The sequence below is a fragment of the Bos taurus genome, chromosome 16 (genome assembly GCF_002263795.3).
Source record: "Bos taurus isolate L1 Dominette 01449 registration number 42190680 breed Hereford chromosome 16, ARS-UCD2.0, whole genome shotgun sequence".
NCBI lineage: Eukaryota > Metazoa > Chordata > Mammalia > Artiodactyla > Bovidae > Bos > Bos taurus.
The window spans coordinates 60470949-60493057 of NC_037343.1; the positions used below are offsets into that span (position 1 = coordinate 60470949).

At 37.3% G+C, this 22109-nt stretch overlaps 1 protein-coding gene across 8 annotated transcripts in view; it reads right to left on the minus strand.

The window, feature by feature from the left end:
• The window catches only part of ABL2 (ABL proto-oncogene 2, non-receptor tyrosine kinase), a 103824-nt gene that overhangs the window by 16251 nt on the left and 65464 nt on the right, over positions 1 to 22109 (minus strand). For 2 of the 8 annotated variants that reach the window (XM_005217066.5, NM_001143855.2), the window contains exons 2-7: positions 11173 to 11235; positions 9772 to 9942; positions 5802 to 6097; positions 2360 to 2632; positions 1200 to 1284; positions 76 to 253 (exon numbers count right to left, since the gene is read on the minus strand). In XM_005217066.5, coding sequence (XP_005217123.1) covers positions 76 to 253; positions 1200 to 1284; positions 2360 to 2632; positions 5802 to 6097; positions 9772 to 9942; positions 11173 to 11235 — 1066 coding nt within the window. Of the gene's footprint in view, positions 1 to 75; positions 254 to 1199; positions 1285 to 2359; positions 2633 to 5801; positions 6098 to 9771; positions 9943 to 11172; positions 11236 to 14474; positions 21320 to 22109 lie in introns of those variants that run through there. The other 6 variants (XM_024976182.2, XM_024976181.2, XM_005217064.5 and 3 more) reach the window with 5 other exon arrangements.

Genomic DNA, 22109 nt, shown 5'->3' on the forward strand with positions numbered 1-22109 from the left:
AACTACTTTCCTGAGTTATCTGATATGCATGTCAGTTTCCTGGTTAGTCACAAGTGATAATCGGGTTTTACACACCTGTGGATGAAATTCTTCTTCTCTAAATACTCCATTGCAGACGAGATCTGAGTGGCCATGTAAAGCAGTACAACTGCAGTCACCTCTTCTCGGTTGCATTCTCGGAGATAATCAAGCAAGTTCCCATAAGGCATGTATTCAGTCACAATGTAAAATGGTGGCTCCAAGGTACACACACCTGATGGTTCAAAGACAGCTTGTTTTGTTAGTACGTAGTTAAACATGCCAACCACTTTGGCAAGAATAACTGACAATTTTTAAAAATCTAGTCCAGCAGTAATCTTTTCCTTTCCTGCCCTTTCGTTCTCTGAAAAGAACATAGCAACGTTAAGAAGCTGGATGATAGTGAGTTTCTACTTCCAATGATACCATGCTCTGGAAATTCACATGCATTTTGAGAATGTGCCTGTTTGAACAAAGGTAGAGTCACTTGTATTAATTCCTTAAGGGGTCAGGACCACCAATACCTCTATAGAGTTCTGTATGAGCCCATGATTTTACATCCTCAACTGCCTCCTGCTGACAATGTTTATCTAAAAGTAACAGCAACTGTGCACATGGTAAAGACTATATGAGCCCAGACTGCAAGGATTTCATTACTACACAGCAGACTCCCAGTAAAAATACAAAAGAAGCGATTTCCTTTGGGATAGTTTGGCTCAATGAACACCCAAAGAAACTGGCCTTATTTTTAAAAGGGCAATTGTTTCAGTCAAAGATTTCTCTGTGACCTGAATAGGTGAGAAGCCTATCGATCCCTGCAAAGCACTTGGGTGGTCACAATTTTTAATCTGTTTCTGTTCAACAGTCCTTTGCTTAATGTCTCTCTATTTTGTAAAAAATATTTTGGGATAGTTTGTGGCTTAGTATCATTTCGAATGACTCTGACTTTGGATCTGGGGCAATCAGCACAAGCTGGGCAGTTTCATACATTGCAATCAATGAGGTCACTGTTTCTTGGGTAATTTTAAAACACAGAGACTTCTGATTAATAACAACCATTTATTGAAATAGATTTATACTGAGAGCTTCCGCCATGGTGATACAAAAGGAGGACTGGGGACAACAGGGGTTGGGGGACAAGCATCTTTGAGGAAACCCATGGTTCAGACAAGCTCCCTCACCTAATAGCTGTACCAGGTTAGGATGCTTGATTTCCTTCATCACTGCAGCTTCCTTGAGAAATTCCTCCACCTCCATAGTATCTTCCTGGAAAGGGGGGGAAGATAAGAAAGAAAAAAAGGAGAGGGACAAGCCCCCATCTTAATCATATGAGTCAACTCACACTCCTAAAACCTCAGTTTTAAAAAGGGGTATCTTTTGGATATTTTAGCACTTACTTCAAGAGATTTTATCGCTGCCTAGTATGCTCTGTATAAGTCCAATTAAGAAAGAAAAATGTCTCTTTTAATTTATTCAGTATTTGAAACTGAAGTAAAATTTAGTAGGGTAAGTATAATTCAGCAATCACGTCCTAGCACAACTGAAACACAAAAGACCTGGACAGACCATTCAATTCTCTGAAAGTCTCTTTCTAGATACCTTAAGCCTCTGAACGAGGAGCCAGAACAATTAGCTGTTTACATATTTGCCTTCCTGACAAATTCCTTAAGGAGCAAGATATGTCTGCAAGGCTGTGCATACTGGTTCACACTCAGAACAAGCACTTAGTAAATTCTTGGTAAAAGAACTGACTCCTACTCAGAGGTAAAGAGCAGTCCTTAGGAGTCCTTCAGAGTTACTGAGGCACATGAGAAAATCTTCAGAGAATGGGATGAGTGACAAAACATGTAATTCGCTACCAGGATGCTCAATGGAGAGAGACAGACTGGCATCAGGAAGAAGATTTCTGTGAATATGAAGAATAAGGTGATCTAATCTCAGGGAGATGGGAGAAGCAAGCAACAGGGAGACAAAGGACAGAACAAGAGAGTGATTCTCCAACAATGCATGGAGAATTCTGCCCAGCAGGGGTTGTTCTGAGGAAGGAAAACAGCTTGCTTTGCTTTTACAAGTTATAATTTGCTTCTAACCTCCCACCAAGATCTGTATCAACAGCCTCCAGAGACAAACCTTCCCCATATGTGGGTTTCACTGCGTTGTAGTGAGTAATCTGCCCCTGCATTGTCAGCAGTGGCACCAGGGTTAATCATCACAATTTGCTGATGTGCTTGGCACCAGTGGGTGGAAAGTGTTCCAAAGTTAAAGAAGGGCACACTGGTATTTCCAAGTGATTCAGCACAAAAGAAAAAGATGCCTGAAAACTGTAATCTCAGCAACCCACCTTCAATGTTTTCACAGCAACTGTAAGGCTGTATTTCTTCCAGACGCCAACGTAAACCTCTCCATACTGACCACCCCCAAGTTTGTGCTTCATGGTAATATCTGTTCGTTCCATTTCCCACTTGTCGTGGATGGGGGACACACCGTAGACTGTAGGCTTATTACACTTGGGTGCTGGATAGTGTAGGGTTGTCACCAGCCCATCAGCCACCGTGGAGTGATGGTGAACAAGCTCGGCCAAGGTGCTGAAGCGGCTCTCAGCAGTTACGTATACCTGGTGAGAAGAGCAGAGAAAAATAAACCAGCTGAAAAGGGGTCATTACCTCACTGCTCTCAAGATATGAAAATAAGCAGCACTAGTCACAATAGCCAAAACATGGAGACAACCTAAATGTCCATCGACAGATGAGTGGATAGAGAAGATGTGGGTGTGGGTGTGGGTGTGGGGGGTGTGTGTGTGTGTGTGTGTGTGTCTGTGTCTGTGTGTCTGTGTGGCAACGGAATATTACTCAGCCATAAAAAAGAACAAAATAATGCCACTCACAGCGACATGAATGCAACTAGAGATGATCATACTAAGTGAAGTCAGTCAGAAAGAGAAAGACAAACACCATATGATATCAGTTATATGTGGAACCTAGAATACAACACAAATAAACTTATTTATGAAACAAAAAAATCACAAACAGAGTGAACAGACTGGTGGCTGCCAAGAGGGAGGGGGTCGGGGAAGGGACAGAATGGGTGCTGGGGACAGCAGGTGCAAACTATCATATACAGAGTGGATAATCAACAAGGTCCTACTATATTCAATATTCCATGATAAATCACAATAGAAAATAATATAAAAAAAACGCAGATATACGTATAACTCAATCACTGTGCTGTATAGCACACATTAACACAACACTGTAAACCAACTATACTTCAATTTTTAAAATACTGATTTAAAAAAAGATGAAAATAAGGCATTATCTTACTGAGATAAATGGAAGAATTACGGAAGAATTTAACCATGATGTTGGGGTGGGGGGACAGAGAACTTCAGTTTAATCTCATTTAAACTACTCTTCTTATGATTCCTAAAGTAGCTTGAGTCTTGAGGGGAAAAGCTTCTATCTCTCTGGATCATCAAGATCACTGGTCTTCAAATATTTTTAAGCTAAACAACGAAGGAACCCAAATATAGAAGATAAAGGAAGAGAAGTGCTGATTAAAGTAGGTAAGAGGCTGGCTTCCTGTAAAAGCTTATGAACTCCCACCTCAGAATCTTACACAGAACATAATTTGAAAACCACTGATTTAATTTTTTGGTAGAGAGAGGGTATTCAAATATCTTATGATTTTTATTTCATTAAGAGGCACTTTTGAGTGTCCAGGCAATTTTTTAAAAAGAGCCACAATTTTACTTCAGAAAGTAAACAAAACAGTAGTTTATTTGTGATAAGCAAGAAGGATAAAGTAGGATAGCAGTCTCTGAGCCTTATCTTCCAAGGGAGCTTGCTTATTTTTTTAAAAAGAGATTCTAGTGTATAGAGAAGAGCATACAATAAATGGAGAACCGATGAGTTCTATAGTGAACTCACCCATGATAAACATCTCCCACCCATGAGAATTATAGTATTACCAGCACCCGGCAGCCTCCCTCCTGCCCTCCCAGCTACTGACCCCTGCAAAGGTAACCACTCTGCTGGCTTCTAACACCTTAGATTAGCTTAGATTGTGAACTGTACCTATGCAAATGGAACCACACAATAAGTATTGTTTTGTGCCTGTTTTCTTTCACCGAACTTTTTTTTACTGTGATATAATTCATACATTTCACCACAAAATTCACAATTTCAATTGTGCAATACAGTGATCTTTAATAAATGCACTGATTGTCCAACTATTACCACTATCTAATTTTGGAACATTTTCATCACCCTACAAAGAAACTCCAGACCCGTGAGAGGTCATTCCCACTCCCCTCATCCCATTCCTCAGTAATCACTAATCCCTTCTACTCAACTTTATGTGTAAGAGATTCATCTATGACTGTTCTAGAGGGCCAGATAGTAAATATTTTAGGTTTGTGGCCATAGCATTTCTGTCATTACTCAAGTCTGCCTTAATATTGAGAAAGCAGCCACAGACAATACATACACAAATGGGTGTATCTGTATTCCAATACAATTTTATTTGCAAAAGTGGACAGCCAGTGGGTCATAGTTTTTCCTAGTAATGTGTGTAGTAGTACTGTGTTCACTTTGTGTGAGATCCCATTTTACATACATACCACAATTTACTAATTCAGTCTACTGCTGTCAGACAGTTGAGTGTTTCTAGTTTCTGGCTACTACACATAACACTGCTATGAATATTCCGGTACATGTCTGCTGAACACACATGCACTCACTTCTGTTGGGAAGACAACCATAAGTAGATTCTGCTGAGTGGCCCTTATCTGATTCTATTTGGTTTCCTGAAGAAAAAATATGTCTTATTGGGTGATGCAAATAAAATTAATAATTTACTGTTTCCTACCTTTTACCAGCCATTATCTTTTATGGAAATTATCTCACTGAATGCTTCCAATAAAATGGGATGGGAAACTGAGGCTTAAGTAAGGTCACAACGTGAATAAATGATGGAGTTACCCAGCAAACCAGATTTGCTTGCTCTAAAGCCTATGCTTTTCCCCTACTATGCATATCATAAAGAGAGAAAGACTGGAAGAAACAATTCAATCTAAATTTATTATTCAAGGACTTCCCTGGTGGTCCAACACTTAAGAATCTACCTTGCAATGCAGGCAATGTGGGTTCAATCCCTGGTCGGAGAACTAAGATCCCACAGGCCACAGAGCAACTTAGCCTGCACATCATAACTATACATTTACTGTTCAATAGAAGAACTGATATAAACCTACGCTTTACCATTTATAAAGTAAGACAGTTCCATTCTAACATAGCCATTCTTAAACAGTTGGTCTTTCTAACCTGCAAAGTGCTAAATGACTGATTGACCTATTTACATTAACATACATTAATGATCAATATCAGTCTCAGAAGCCTAAAGTTTTACTCTTTAAACTTTCTGGTAGAGATTATTATAATTTTCATAGATAAAAGGTTTAATTTATAAAATTCCACACAATGTATTGGATGTATATGTGCATATCTGTATACTGATACCAGTTAACTTATACAGCTGTTTCCTTCATTTTTCATCTTCAAATCTAGCTCATCTTTAAACTCTTAATGTAATACTGTTTTTAATTTCCATTACTGTACTGTTTTGAAAAGAGTAAGCTCTCTCTCATGTGCCAAACAGCTCAAACTCACATCAGTGATTAGTTTCTTTCATGTCAGACATAAAAATTGTATTCTTTCATCATTCTGAATATTGCTTCTAAAGAGCAGGCCCATTCACACCAAGAGGTGGCTGCCGGCCAGTCTTACCTTGCCATCTGTGGTGGTATTGATCCTGTAGTGATACACACGCCCCTCGTACCTGAGCGAGATTGACAGCTGCCCGGGGCTGCTCTCACTCTCTCGCACCAGGAAGCTGCCATTGATCAGACTGCTGAGTAGGTACTCTGCTGCACTGCGAGACACAGGTCCATGATACCAGGAATGTTTTTCCAGGCTGTTCACAGGGGTGATGTAGTTGCTTGGCACCCAGCCTTGGCCATTCTTAGAGCGAACTTCGCTCCACTCTCCATTCTGGTTGTAACCAAGGACTCGGAGCTTTTCACCTGGCCAGGAGATCATTACAGAGGGAAAGAAAAGATGTAAGACTTTATCTTAAACAGAAACAGTCTACTGTCAAGCTTGAAATTCACTGAAAAAATGAATCAAGAACTTTTAAACCAGCACAGTTTTTTTAAAGATAATGAAAATGAACTTTGCTATCATCATAGCCTGACTGATATTTTTAGCTTGTAGCTTAAACAAAAGAAGCATACTTAGACATGTTTTTCTGGCATTATCAATAGGGTTTCAAAAGCTTTTATACTACAGGAAACTCCATATACATAACTAAGGTAGCACACAAAGAATAAAAGGTCACTCAAATGTCTGGAATAGGACATGGTCTCACTTCTTAAAAAAAAAAAAAATGAAATGAATTTTTTCCTCAAAACATATATATGGTCACAGAACATATATATGGTTCAGTGCTAACAGCAATCAAGGATTAGGGATTAGACATGTAAAACACAAAATTACTTCTAAATTTCAGTTGGCCAAGGCTACAAAAACCATCAATCAAAAACAAAAAACAAAAAAGCACAGACCACAGAGCTATCAGCAATATTTCAGAAAGAAAAGTGAGGAGGTAGGGGTCGGCAGTCAGGACCTCGAAAGCACAATCTTTTCCAGGACTGAAGTTTTAAAATAATTTCCCTCCCGTTCCCCATAACGAATGAATCCCCCATCTGCTCCTCTCAAATTAGTGTGTGGCAAAGAGAAGTTGAGACTAAAGTTGGAGCCTAAGACTCAAGTTACTCAGAGTATCTTTGCTATCAATTTCAATGTCCTTGATTTCTTTAATAAAGTTGTGAGTATCAACTTCAGACTCCCTAAACATGCTTCCTTATCCTGTACTTGCAGCCCAGGCAAAATAGAAAAGGTAAGAGATATCATTATCAGTAAATGATAATTTAAAGATTCCTGGGACTTCCTTGGCAGTTCCGTGGTTAAGACTCCATGATTCCAATACATGGAGGCATGGATTTGATCCCTGATCTAAGATCCCACATGCTGCATGGCAAGGTCATAAAAAAAATATAAATCCTTATAAGGCCTTACACCCCCATATCTGAGAGATGCAAGCCTTCCTGTAGAGTTCACATCCACCTCTCAGTGTCAGAGAACAGAAGAAAGCCGCAGCAATCAAAAGCACATGGCCCAGTACTTACCAAGCAAAGACTGCTGGGGAAAAACTCAAAATTATTATTCTGCCAGTCATCTTTTTTCAGTGGTCTACAGAAATGTTTGCCACAATATGACTTTCTATTTGCCCCTACTATCTCACTAAGACCCTGGGTTGTGAGACATTCAGTGAGAAAAAACTCGGGTATGTGCACGTGCGCACGCACACACACACAGAAAATATACACACGTACAGGTAGATAGTGTGTGTACTATCTACACACTATCTGTATCTACTTGTACACACACTACCTGTGTGTACAGGTAGATAGTGTGTAGATAGTGGCGGTGGAAATGCACAAGCGTGCTGATAAATACTCCCCAATCATATCTGCAGGGAAAACAAATCTTAGTGCTGTCAGAAAAGCTATATAAGACTTGTCAGTCAGCAGCTTTTCTCTAATACTCTTAAGAAACTGAGAAGACTAAGTTCTTTACCAAGTACATTATTTTTCCTTACAAAGAACTGATAATGACAGGTCATCATAATCAGGATATAGTCGAACACTCTAGGTTTGGGGCTATTTGTTTTTCTCTTTTTTGGCAGTTGGGAGGAGAATTTTCTACTCTGGAACTTTTGAGTACCATGAAGATTAACAATGGAATAAACATTGACCTTATTGCCAGAGAAACCTGATTTTTTAATTCAGGCAAAATATTGCCTTCAAAGAAATTACTAAAATAAGTATTGTTATTTAATTAAAAATATATTTTGTCTTTTAAAATAAAAAAACAGCTTTAGCATGACAATATTTTATATTAAATTAAAAATAAGAACCTGGATAAAAACCTGGCATTTCATAGGTTTTGGACTATACAGCCCATGGAATTCTCCTGGCCAGAATACTGGAGCAGGTAGTCAGTCATTCCCTTCTCCAGGGGATCTTCCCAACTCAGGGATCAAACCCAGGTTTACTGCACTGCAGGCAGAATCTTTATCAGCTGAGCCACCAGGGAAGCCCTTAAAAGAAATCACTGTTGATTATAAGATAAATGAAATCCCACTTTTTGAGATGTATAACTGGTAACTGATGAATCAAAAGGCTTTCTTTATCAATGTATCGCTGGTGACTGAGCAATCTTGGAAAATACTGACATGAAAATTGTATCTAGGAAAGAGTGTTCTGAGTCACCTTCACCAACTTTCCCAATGAAGCACCTTAAAGTAAAAGACTGTGTTGTAGCCCAAAGAGACTACCTACCACACAGAGTATAAAATATTTCTGAACTCCTGTATCCTAAAACTGTAAAATTTTCCTCCCATCATAAAACACAGTTGCACACACATACAAATACCATCAAATGCATGTATACATACCATCATCCCCACTCTGGGACATACATATACCCCAGAAACTCAGTTTTAAGGATTTCTGCCTTTGATGAATCTGGCTGGATTTTAAGAATTGATGTATAAAAATATTTTACTTCAGGGTAACATTCCTTGAGTGGAGACCTGTCTTCTTAATTTGGTGATCCACTCTCATTTACTATCTCATTTCAAACCTTACAAATAAGAGAAGTATTGTTTGACAAAGAATCATTTAATTTATACTTTCAGGTAGCTAAAAATTATCCAGAATCTTATTTTTTCCTAGTAGGAAGCTTTAATACATTCAAAAGACAAGAAAAATATAAGCAGATTATCAATCCAACTCATGTATACAATGACAATGCCCACACTCCTATTTCTTTCTCATAAAAATTCCACATTTTCTGTCCTCTTCAGAAAACCAATAATGGATGGTTTTTACATGATTATGTTCTTGGTGTTCTCTTTGTTAAGAATTTACTACTGAAAACAGTACTACTACTCTGTTGTGAGTGTTACTGCAATAGAAACCCTTCCTGCTAGTCCTTTCACTAACACACACAAACACAAATGAGAGATAAGTTGTCTAGGCCAGTGCTACCCAAAGCAGGTCCACAGCAAGGTAAGATGCTTGTGCCAGAGTGGGAATCACTGGACCACTTTCTTCAGCTTTGTTAAAAAAAAGAAATGTCAGCTGAACTAAATAATAAGTGTACTTAGCAATGTAGTTGTTTTACATTTTGAGTACAAGTTCTTAATCTCAGTGTAGACTGGTAACGAATGGTTCTCACAGGAAGTCAGCCCACAAACGACACTTAAGAGTAGCACTGGGGTCTGGAAACCCGACTCTTAGTGAGCCACAGTTCACTGAAAAGAGGTGTACGGTAAACCTTACCTTTGTGGCAGACAGATGCTGGCATATTATCTATAGAACAGAATTTTGAGAAGGAGTCGAGTTTATGTATATATTGTGCAGTGTTTTTTTTCTAATGTACTTTGTCTCATTTTAGCCTTAATGAAAACTCTATGAAGTAGATAAGGTGGCATTATCCCCAATGAATCAGAGGTATCTGGGCCCAAATTACCTACCTAATTCCAGTCAGAGGCAGAATCCAGAACAGATCCCATTATTTCTTAACCACTAATAAAAACTGAAAAGTGAGAGGATGTCACGTAGAAGCTCACCTTTAGTGATGCTGAGTGTGTTATCACCACTTGCTACAAAATCATAAAGTGCAACAAAGAGATTAGGGTCACTCTCGGTGGCTCCAAGCAGGTTCTCCTTGGAGCTCCACCTGATGGCTTCGTTCAGGGCCTGGGGTTCAACATCACAACCGTAGGGGCGATGCAAGGCTTCTGAAAGACATAGAGAGAAAGGAGTTTACACCAAGTCCAACAGCTGGAGATTCATTTGAATTCACTACACAGACAGTATTTTAGCTGTTGGCATTATACTGATGGCTCCAGCAAGGAACAAAACCATACACGTGGTTGTGGAGTCATGAAGAATGAGCAGATGGCATGTCTCCTAAGCAGGAGAGAAATCTACTTGTTGAAAACATAGTAAGATAGAGCAAAGAACACAAAATGAGCATTTAGCTGTGATGCTTATGCATGAACCAAAATCAGAGGTAAATGAATAGGAAACATAGTTTCCTCAAAATGAAAGAAAAAAAAATCTCAAAAAGAAATGCCAGTTCATTTTATAAAACACACAAGATATTTTGTCTAGATGATGGTGGTTTTAAGAAGGAATAGGTATGTTTTATAAATGAAGTTAAGTCCCCCCAAAGTACCTTTCTCCCCTTACTATCTCCATATAAAACAAATTTCAGAAAAGATAACAGAGATTTTTAAGAAATATGTATAGATTGTATTAATCCAGGCCCTCCATTTACATATAGAAAATTATAGAAATAGTGCTTTTAGAAAAAAAACCCTAAAATTATCTACTAAACAGAAAAGTATTTTGGTTTAATACAAAATATTCTTGGCATCCCAAAATACCTTTGTACTACCATGTACAGTCTATAACATAACAGCTTTCCACTGTTAATTGTTTTAATAAAAAACAATTTTTCCTTATTTTCTTTTCATACATTTTTAATAAAATACTGTAACTTAATTAGGACTCAAAATACAGCTGGCAACGGACATGATTTATTGAGTTTCTATCACCTGTAATGGTTGAAGCCTTGTAAGACCTGGTTTCTTCTTCAAGGCTTTGTGGTTCCTAAATTTAGTTACACTAAACAAATAGGTGATCCTTACACCATGTTAGTTTAAGATCACCTGCTTCTCACAGTTCAGAATAATCCTACCAAAAACACACTGTTCTTTCAGTAGCAATTTTCTTAGTCACTAAAAATGGGTTTTAGTGGCACTCTGCCACTATGCAACTGCCTCTGTCATATAACAATTCTTTTCTAGTATGTCTCCCTCTCTTCCACTCATTTTTAATTTAAACTTGGTTTTATCATATATGAAGAAGAAAACCCCTTGAATCCGTGGTTTTATTTTCCAATCCAATCCCTCCTCTCCACCTGTACTGCCAATGTCTTAGTTCAGATTCCCAACATCTCTCACCTGGACTACTGCCTCCAGTCTTGTCTCCCTCAAATCCATCCTCCAAACAGCTGGCAAAGTGATCTATTTAAAACAAAAATTTGACCATGTCACTCTTCTTAAGATACTTCAATAGTTCACCATCAAGCTAAAAATCTCTTTTAACAAGGCCTTCAAGGTCTCTTATAATCATATCTCCACCTATTAATACTTCTCCAGCTTCCCTTCTCTCCCATTCCACGCCTTGAATTTTAAATTTGAATAAACACCATGATGCTTCCTGCCTTTCTGCCTTTGTTCACATAGTCCTATCTTCCCAGAATGTGAAATCATTCCTCTTTTTTCTTTGACAGGCTGACTTCTATTCATTTTAAAAACACTCAACTTCAATGTAACCTCCCCTTGGAAGCCTCATATACATTATACTTGCTACAGTAATACCTCTTATTTTTATCCTCCATTTATGTTCATTTCCCCAGCTTTACAAAATAAGCTTCTTAGCATAAGAACTTTATCTTTTTTTCTAGCAAGAGTCATATAATATGTGTTCAGTAATTTTGACTGAATTAGTAACTAAGTTTCATAAAAATATAAGTGACAGGAAACAATGAGAAAAAAAAAAAGCAGTCTTTTAAAATAGCATTAACCAGTGTTTTTTAAATGGCTTCGTAGCTGTCGATATCCTATAGACAGAAATTCCTCTTGTAGGTCAGATGCTTTCCTAACAGTTTATTTCACTTCTTCACATTCCTTCTTCCTCTTAAAAAGAATGTGTTTTTTAATTTTCACAGCTAATTAAATCATTTTACATTAAGAAAGTTACAACAAACCTGAGATATGTCCAAATGTCCTGAAAAGATAATCTGAAACAGGTATCTTGCTTCTTAAGCACATAAGCATAGTGAATAGGAACAGCTGTACTATCCACTGAAATAAACTAGGATGACCAAACTTGGAGCTCTTTGACAGCTCCCTATCTTAGAATAAAAGCTAAAGTCCTTACGAGGGCCTTTGCCCAATTCATCTTCCTACTCTTCCTTCCCTACTTTACTTCATTCTGACTACTGGCCTCCCTGCCATTACCTGAACAAGGCAGGCACACTCCCACCTCAGGACCTTTGTACTGGCTTTTCCACCTGCCCAAAACATCCTTCCCTAAGCCACTGACACGACACTTCACCCAAATGTTCCCCTCTTGGTATGGCATTCTCTAACCATCCTACTTTAAAATGCATCTGTTCCTGACAACACTTCCACATCCCCTATGTCTCCTTTACTAATTTCTCTCCATTGATCTTATCACGCCCCAAAATGCAATTTACTTGTCTATCATCATATTCATGTGAGCTATTATCCCACCCCACTAGAATATTAGTTTTATGGGGACAGGTAATTTTTATCTGCTTTGTGTACACTGATAAATTCCAAGCACCCAGAACAGTTACTGTATATAAGGGGCTCTCAAAAACAATCTATTGAATAAATGAATCACACATTCTGCTACACTTACAGAGTATACACTGAGAGGACAGAAGACAAAACTCTGCAGTCAGAAAAGGTTTCAGAGAAAAGAAAGCATTTAAATTAGATGAGCACATTTAAACTGGATTTTGCACTGATGACAGTAGAATGACAGACTGTCAAAATGCAAGGATATGTCTATGACACGTGAGTCATCTGTACTGGAGAGGAACTCCATCAAATTCAAAGGAGGATTTTGAAAGGCAAGTCAGCCTCTTAAAACCATGTTAAGTGACAAAAGGAGAAAAGAGAATGAGACCTTCAGCACAATTTTATGAAAACTTAAAACATATACACATGCCAAACAATACTGTACATTTCTCAAATATACAAAATAATAAATACAGGAAGACAATCATTTCAGAGGCCAAAGTACAAAAAGAACCACATCTTGGAAAACAATCCTTTTTATTCTCCAATCCCCTTCTTCCCATCTCTGGTTTTTACAGTCTTTTTGGTCAAGTCAAAAGATCTTATTTCCTTCCTTTCTTCTTTCTTCCCACTCACTCTTTTGTTCTCATAGAACTAAGGGTCAGTTTCCTGTACAATCTGCCTGCACAGGATATCCACTTAAACACCATCCTACCCACTAGCACCAAACAAAAGAGGAAATTTTCCAAAGACAAGAAACATCCTAACATTTTCTTGAGAATGAACATGTTTTAAATCATAAGGAGTTAAAGAGCTAAATGGAGGCAAAAAAACTAAGGAATGAAGACAAAAAGGGCTGGGGGGTCTATAGAAAGTAAATGCCACAGTGTTATCCAGTAGATCCAGCCTATGCTCCTTTCCTTGTCAGCTTAAGACAGACAAATCTGGATGATTCAGAGCTACTGCATCTGCCCAAATACAAGTGCGCAGGCTGGGAATGTTTTATTTTTGAACAATGTTAAGTGACTACTATATATAAGGTACCTTAGATAGCGAGTTATCCTTCGTTAATCACTATTATGGAGGCACATCATGGACTCACGATGAGGCAACAGAAGACTCTAATTTTTACTTATGGAATATGGAACCCAGAAATAGGTCCCAGCAGAAATATATTATGCCTATTAAGAAAAGGTCATTTTTTTCTACTGATATGCCTGTAGGATACAATAAAAATAAGGTAAAACTAGTAAGAGTAGCTTGTACAGAAAATTATCAGGACTAAACAAGACTCAAACTCAAATTCACAGATAATTCCTAAATTTAATGTTTAATTTTATTAAAAACACTTTCACCAATTAGTCATTCAATAAATTTTATCAGTTTAAGTAGAAATTTGTCAGTTATTAATTGGAGAAATTAATAAAAAATTTCAGTTTAGCAGGCATTTCCAGGCATTTTTATAAACACTTACCTTGCCAGAATTCTACTTTGACTGCATATTCTTAAAAACTAATACTTTTTTTTTTTTGCCATGCCACGTGGCTTGAAGGATCTTAGTTCCCCAAGCAGGAGTTAAACCCAGATGGGCCCACGGAAGTGAAAGTGTGGAGTCTAACCACTAAACCACCAGGCAAATCCCTAAGGAAGCTAATACTTTTTAATACTGCTTTTAAAAACTAGGGTGGTTGGATAAACCATTCAATTGTTCTCAATATCAAGCCACACATATCTTAAAACTAAAAAATACTGCACATTATTCATTTATTCTTTTATTACTAAGGCCCTACCAGGGAAAAAACACATGAAGCTTCACTAGCCAAGAATAAAGATGTTAACAACGATAGCAGTACAAATTTTTTGGAATCTCATTCAGGCTTGATTACTGTGGTTATCTACCCTCCCGCAAATGATCACCCCTGTTATCATACCTGTCAAGCTGGGGAGAGCCGTTTCTGAGGCCTCATGGCATAGACAGCAAAGCGATGTGTCCTGATCTCTGCCATAACAATTAGGTGGAAGCAGAACCATCCCAAAGACCATTCCTCTGCCCAGAAGCACGAAAGTTTAACTGTTCTCTGTACAGAGGAAGTCTTGGAATTCTAGCCTCTGACAAGCAATACCACATGCATGTGACACTTATTCATGAACTCAGTGGCCAAAGGGAACCAATGGCAGGGTAACATTTACAAGTCCAATGTGGGTGGAGAGTTACCTAAAGGGAAATGTCTAGTAATCAGCAAAACATTGAGTCAGAATAGAGTTACTTCAAGAACTCTGGAACATTTTGAAAAACTAAATAAGTAAAAACCAACACACAAGAGTAACAAATGATAAAATACACAGGCGTCACTGCATGTAGCTGGGATTTCATTCCTAGGAGATGATGAAGTGAGATGTACAGAAGTTTCCTTGGAGAAAACATGTTTACAATAAAACACCAAATACACTTTTAAAAGAGAGGAAACGCCTAACAACAGTCATCTTTTGCATCACTTAAAGTAGTTCAAGAAACCACAAATCCAAAGTTAAAGAAATAGTTGCAATCTGATTCATAAGCACAGAAGCCAGGAAATGAGGGCCTTCAGTAAAAGTTTGGCTCTATTGCTTAATAAAGGTTAAAAACGTGGCATGATAGTACTGAAAACTTTAAAGGTTTTGAAAGTAAAAGCCTAATCTTTGTTAATATATAGAACAAAGTTAAATAAAACTCAAGAGCCTTATAAGAATGAAACTAGCGAAATCCACCAATGATGGATGACTTTAGGGATATAACCTACAAAAATAATTCTAGAATGTCTGTTATTATACAAATATTTGTTAAGTAGCTGTTATGTACCAGCCACTGTGCTAGGTTCCAGGTCAACCAAAGTAACAGGGTAAAATTATTGATAGTAAAACTGATACAGCCTTCAATAAAGATGTTACAAAAGTTATAATGCAAGCTTAAAGAAAGAATGACTCTGGTGTAGGTAATAACTAATTAACCTTTTATGAAGCCAGTACTGTTAACATAATGAGGAAAGTAAGAGTTAAATGACTAACGGGTTACCTCAAATTAATGACTCAGAATTTCAAATACCAGGTTGAATTTCTCCTTCCCTGAATTACAAAAAATAAAAGGGAAAGAGGCTCCATAATTCATGTTCTATAGATATCTATATTCTATACCATATGATTTACTATTTAATCAGTAAATCTGCTATTTAAATTATCAATAATGAATAGTTCCATTTTTTAATCCTCCTATATTGTAACCAGGAGTACAGAGGATGAATAAACAAAATATGGTACACACAATGGAATTTATTCAACGATAAAAAGGAATAAAATTTTTATATATGCTACAATATTGATGGGCCTTGAAAACATCATGCTAAGTGAAATAAGTCAGACACAGAATGACAAATATTGTACAATCCCACTTATATGAAATATGTAGAAGCTATTCTAGCTCTGGAAATCTAGCTCTGCACTTGGGTGGCTATGTAACACTGTGAATGTACTTAAGGCTACTAAACTGTATACCTTAAAATAGTATAAAAGGTAAGTTTTATGCTATGTATATTTTCTAATTACAGTTTTTAAAGTAAAAAAATAAGTATTTGACTTCCCTCATGGTACAGTGGTCAAGAATCCACCTGCCAATGCAGGGGACATGGGTTCGACGCCCAGTGCGGGAAGAACTCACATGTCGAGGAGCAACTAAGCCTGTGAGCCACAATTACTGAAGCCCGCATACCCTAGGGCCTGCGCTCTGCCACAGAAGCCATCACAATGAGAAGCCCATGCACCGCAACTAGAGAAAAGTCCATGAGCAGCAAGGAAGAGCCTGTGTGCTGCAAAGACCCAGCACAGCTATAAATAAATAAATATTTCTTAAAAACTTGTAAAAAAAAATTAGTATTGACTCTCCAAAGACCTCTGTCATGTAGGTTGTATCTATCATTATCTACCATGTTTGAAATTAAAACTGAGAAATTGTAATATTAATTTCAAAATAACAATAAACTCATATGTTAACATTTTATTAAAAATAACTACTCTTGAAAAGAATTAAGAGGTAATAGTAACACTGTCATTTTTTGCATATATCTTTAATATCCGTCTTAAAACGAGATGGATGAACCTTCATTCTGCATTTGATCTACTGTGATGTTATGTTGAAGTATACGAAAATCTAACTGTGCACAGATATGGAGGTATAAAAGGAAAAGATATTTTAACAATCTTTCAGATAATGATGGATATTCTTCTCTGATACTATACCAAAACTCGACAATTAGTAGTTCTTTAAAGCCTAACTGTATACTGAAATCTGAAACCAAATAGATAAAATTTTTATAATCTGTCAAACTAAAATTATTTTAACTTGTACTTGAAATAAGTCTATCTTGTACTCTGCATTTTTTAACATCATGTATTGATCATCTGGAAATATATCCACTAAATGTTGATATATTCCATTATGTAACTTTGATACATCCTGTTCATTACTATCACCATCAATCTCACCACAAAAATTTTGAGTACCAGGTAAGTTCTCACAATCACAATGGTTATTACTAATTTTATAAAATTCTAATTTTTGTTTAAGAGCCCAAATTCTACCATTTCCAACAATTCCTGTTTTCTTTGTCTTTTTTTCCCCTGTTTTCTTTGAAATAGCAAATTTACTTCATTCATTTTTCAAGAAAATGTCTACCAAATCCCAATTCTGAATGGTTTGTCATTCAATCTTTTAAGTGAAAACAGGGTTCCCAGAAAAGAGCAGCCAGCTCAGTTAGAAGCACAGCACACGTGGACACGGGTCTCTCTACACACAGCCATAGCATCCGGTGAGCAAGAGAAGTGCTTTCTGCACGCTTTCCATTCTGTCACATAGGATACTAAAAAGACATGTAGCTGAGAATCAAGACTGTTTATAAACATAATCATTTTTACTGCTTCATCAAGGAAATTCTTAGCGAGAGTGTGGCGGTGACAATGCAGTGATGGCTAGGTACAGTTTAATGTCACTACCTTGATTTCTATCAAGGACTAAGCAGTTTTACCAACAGTGCTTTGGCACCATCAGTGCAAATGTCAACAGAGGGATTTGTTGAACACAATCAAATTTTGAGAACTGTTGCTACAAGGATATCCACATGAGTTAATCTGCTTCATTTTATTTTCAATTTTTCAGTTCTGCTTTATACATTTTATTTCATTACATAAAATATTTACATGGTTCCAAAGTTGAATCTACATAATGAAGCACCCTTCTCTATCCTAGTCACTCCTTCCTTAGAGGAAACCTAAATTTATATGCTTTATTCTTACACTGTTTTAATGTAAATGGATACATGCTCACATCCCCGCCCTTCTTCTTAAACAGTAGGATATTTCACACTCTTTCTCCACTCTGCTCTTCTCACTTAACTGTAAGATCACTCCACAGTAGCACATAGAAATAGTTATTTTCCTATGTACAGCTGCATAATATTTCATGCCAAATGCCACAGTCTTAAATGAGGACAACTGAGAATAAACACTAAGTTTTTAAATTCTGGATCATGAACATGAAAAAAATGCCAATTAAGAGGTTCATTCGTGAAGTTGGAAAAAAAAAATCAGTGCTGTTTATGTTGTTCAGTTCCTAATTGGCAACTAGACATCTCCATTTATGTTATAAACTTACACACACAAATACAAATCAACAAATATTTTTTGCTAAAGCATGTCAACCCCCCTCTAAATTGCACTATACAGCACTGAATAAGGGACCCCCTAAAAAAATTCTCAATAATTCAATACTTTTCTACAAAAGCAACTATTGTTCAGACAATAATTAATTTCTATGTATTATTTCTGGATAAGAAAAGAATAGCTACAGTGACAGGACACTCAGGAGTTCACATTAACCCTTATATTAAATATTGCTTGTCTGTAGTCACACAGCTCAAAGAAAAAAGGAAAACAAAAAAGCCTACACAACTCCCACAATAAAAATTAGGCAAGGTTCATCAAGTCATTAAGGACACTGAAAGGATATGCAAACAGCTCTGTGGGGAATGAATTTCAATGACGACAGCCATCTAAGTTAGAAAACTATAAAAATTAACAAAAGACACTCAAAGTATTTTTTAAAAAACTTTTCATTCTATGCTGTTTTTAATGACCTAAGCCATCTAATACCACCTTTAACATTTTAGAGAATAAATAAAATGAAAGTGAGCATGAAAAAATTATCACCAAAAAATGATAAATGAAAGCCAGTAAGACTAAACACAACAAAGTTATTAGTATGACGTTTTCTTTCTAAATTGTTCTCAGTTTATAAAAGTAATATATACTCATTGAAAATCTGAGAACTATATATACTACCCACTCTACATCCACACTTGTTAAATTATTAAAATATTGGCTCTTTTAATCTATATCACATTTCATTCATCCAGTTAATTATTTATTGAGTGAGTATGATGTGCAAAGCATCTACTAGGCAGGATACATCAGGCTCTAGGCCAGAAGTAAAGTCCGTTAAGAGACTGAGGTAAGGTGAGGAGTTTCACTACTTCATTGCAGGATCACACTTACAAGAGAGCTGGAATACTGACAACTGAATTTCAAAACTTGAAGGCTAAAAAGAAATGAAAAAACATTATCTCAAGTGCTGAGAGAAAAAAGCTGTCATCCCCAAATTCCATAATCACAGAAAATATTTAGAAATTAAGATGAAACAAAGACTTCTCAGTTGAAGGGAAGAACTCGCGATCAGCAGACCTCCTCTAAAAGAACTGTTAAAGGAAGCTCTTCAGACAGAATGGAAATACCAGAAGGAAACTATTCATTAGGAATAAATAAAGAGAAACAAAAATAGTAAATAGCATATAGACTACTCTTCTCTTCTTGAGTTGTTTAAAATATGCTTGATGGTTAGAAACAAAAAATGTTAACCCCATTGCAGGGACTTTTCAATGCAGGTAAATGTAACAACTGTAACATAAAGAGGGAAGAGAGAACTGTATGACAGTAAGGCTTCCATATTTTACTCGAAGTGGTAAAATGATGAATCCAGGTAGAGTGTGAAAAGTTCAATATGTATACTGAAATCCATACAGCAACCACTAGAAAACCTATACAAAGAGATATAGCCAAAAATACAACAGACAAAAAAGCAAAACTAAAAAGAAAAAGTGTTAATAATCCAAGAGGGCAAAAAAAGGGAAACAGAAGAACAAACAGAAAAAAATAAAAACAGCAGACCTAAATCCACATATTAATAATTACATTATATGACAACAGCCTAAACGCAGATATATGATCCAGCTACAGGCAACTTATTTCAAATACAATCATATAAGTAGGTTAAATGAGCTTCGGCATCAGTCCTTCCAATGAATATTCAGGGTTGATTTCCTTTACAACTGACTGGCTTGATCTCCGTGCTGTCCAAAAGACTCTTCAGGAGTCTTCTCCAGCACCATAATTCAAAAACATCAATTCTTCACGCTCAGCCTTCTTTATGATCCAACTCTCCACATCCATCCAAACATGACAACTGGAAAAATCATAACTTTGACTAGATGGACCTTCGTCGGTAAAGTGATGTCTCTGCTTTTTAATACACTAAATTTGTCATAGCTTGCCTTCCAAGGAACAAGCATCTTTTTAATTTCATGGCACAGTCCACAGTGATTTTGGAGCCCAAGAAAGTAAAATCTCACTGCTTCCACTTTTTCCCCTTTTAAGACAGGGGTACTTTCACTAATATTTCAGGATCTAATGGCAGTCCTTAAAATATGTTCAATTCCATTATTATTGAGATAAAGAAACAAAGCTATGTAAAAACTAGATGATCTCTAAACTGGCCATATCGTACCTGTTATTAACCTTCAACCTCCCAACAGAGCAGCTAACCAGCATTCTAATAAGAAAGAGCATCAATTTCACACTATACTACGTTACTCTCAGCATTCACATCTTTAGGAACAAATATTGGCCTCTGATTACAAAAAGACTACAATCTCAAATGTTAACAAGCTTTTTGTTTTTTAAATCCAAGACTTCAGACTCTGTATTAAGAAACCTTGTGCTCTGCCAGTGAAAAATTGAGGTGTCCTTCATTAAGTTATTTAAGTATCTTACAAATTTCATTTGTAAAACAGGAAAATAATGGCAAGTACTCTACAGCATCCTTAAATGAGATTAAATGCATGTAAAGTGCTTAGTAAACTTGACACCATAATTTAAAATTTTAGTTCCTCTGTAGTCTAAAAGTTGTCCCTTCCTTGAAAATAAATTCACTGAAAGAATAAATGTGCTGAGCTCAAGTGGGAAGATTTGCATGACTAACCAGAAGTGAAAGGTACAAAAATAAAAACAAACAACTGATGAGCCCCTAAACTTGTACAAGGTTAACTCTCTTTGGGTCAGTAAGTAATCCCTGATAGCTCAGCTGGTAAAGAATCCACCTGCAATGCAGGAGACCCCGGTTTAATTCCTGGGCTGGGAAAATCTTCTGGCAAAGGGATAGGCTACTCACTCCAGTATTCTCAGGCTTCCCTGATGCCTCAGCTGGTAAAGAATCTGCCCGCAATGCAGGAGACCTGGATTCAATCTCTGGGTTGGGAAGATCCCCTGGAGAAAGAAAAGCCTACCCACTCCAGTATTCTGGCCTGGAGAATTCCATGGACTACATATATAGTCCATGGGGTTGCAAAGAGTCAGACACGACTGAGCAACTTTCACTTTCACCCAAAATAATGTTTATAACTCTTTCAGTTCAGTTTAGTCGCTCAGTCGTGTCCGACTCTTTGCGACCCCATGAATTGCAGCACACCAGGCCTCCCTGTCCATCACCATCTCCCAGAATTCACTCAGACTCACGTCCATTGAGTCAGTGATGCCATCCAGCCATCTCATCCTCTGTCGTCCGCTTCTCCTCCTGCCCCCAATCCCTCCCAGCATCAGAGTTTTTTCCAATGAGTCAACTCTTCACATGAGGTGGCCAAAGTACTGAAGTTTCAGCTTCAGCATCATTCCCTCCAAAGAAATCCCAGGGCTGATCTCCTTCAGAATGGACTGGTTGGATTTCCTTGCAGTCCAAGGGACTTGCAAGAGTCTTCTCCAACACCACAGTTCAAAAGCATCAATTCTTCGGCACTCAGCCTTCTTCACAGTCCAACTCTCACATCCATACATGACCACAGGAAAAACCATAGCCTTGACTAGACGGACCTTTGTTGGCAAAGTGATGTCTCTGCTTTTGAGTATGCTATCTAGGTTGGACATAACTTTCCTTCCAAGGAGTAAGCGTCTTCTAATTTCATGGCTGCAGTCACCTTCTGCAGTGATTTTGGAGCCCCCAAAAATAAAGTCTGACACTTTCCACTGTTTCCCCATCTATTTCCCATGAAGTGACGGGATCGGATGCCATGATCTTCGTTTTCTGAATGTTGAGCTTTAAGCCAACTTTTTCACTCTCCACTTTCACTTTCATCAAGAGGCTTTGTAGTTCCTCTTCAGTTTCTGCCATAAGGGTGGTGTCATCTGCATATCCGAGGTTACTGATATTTCTCCCA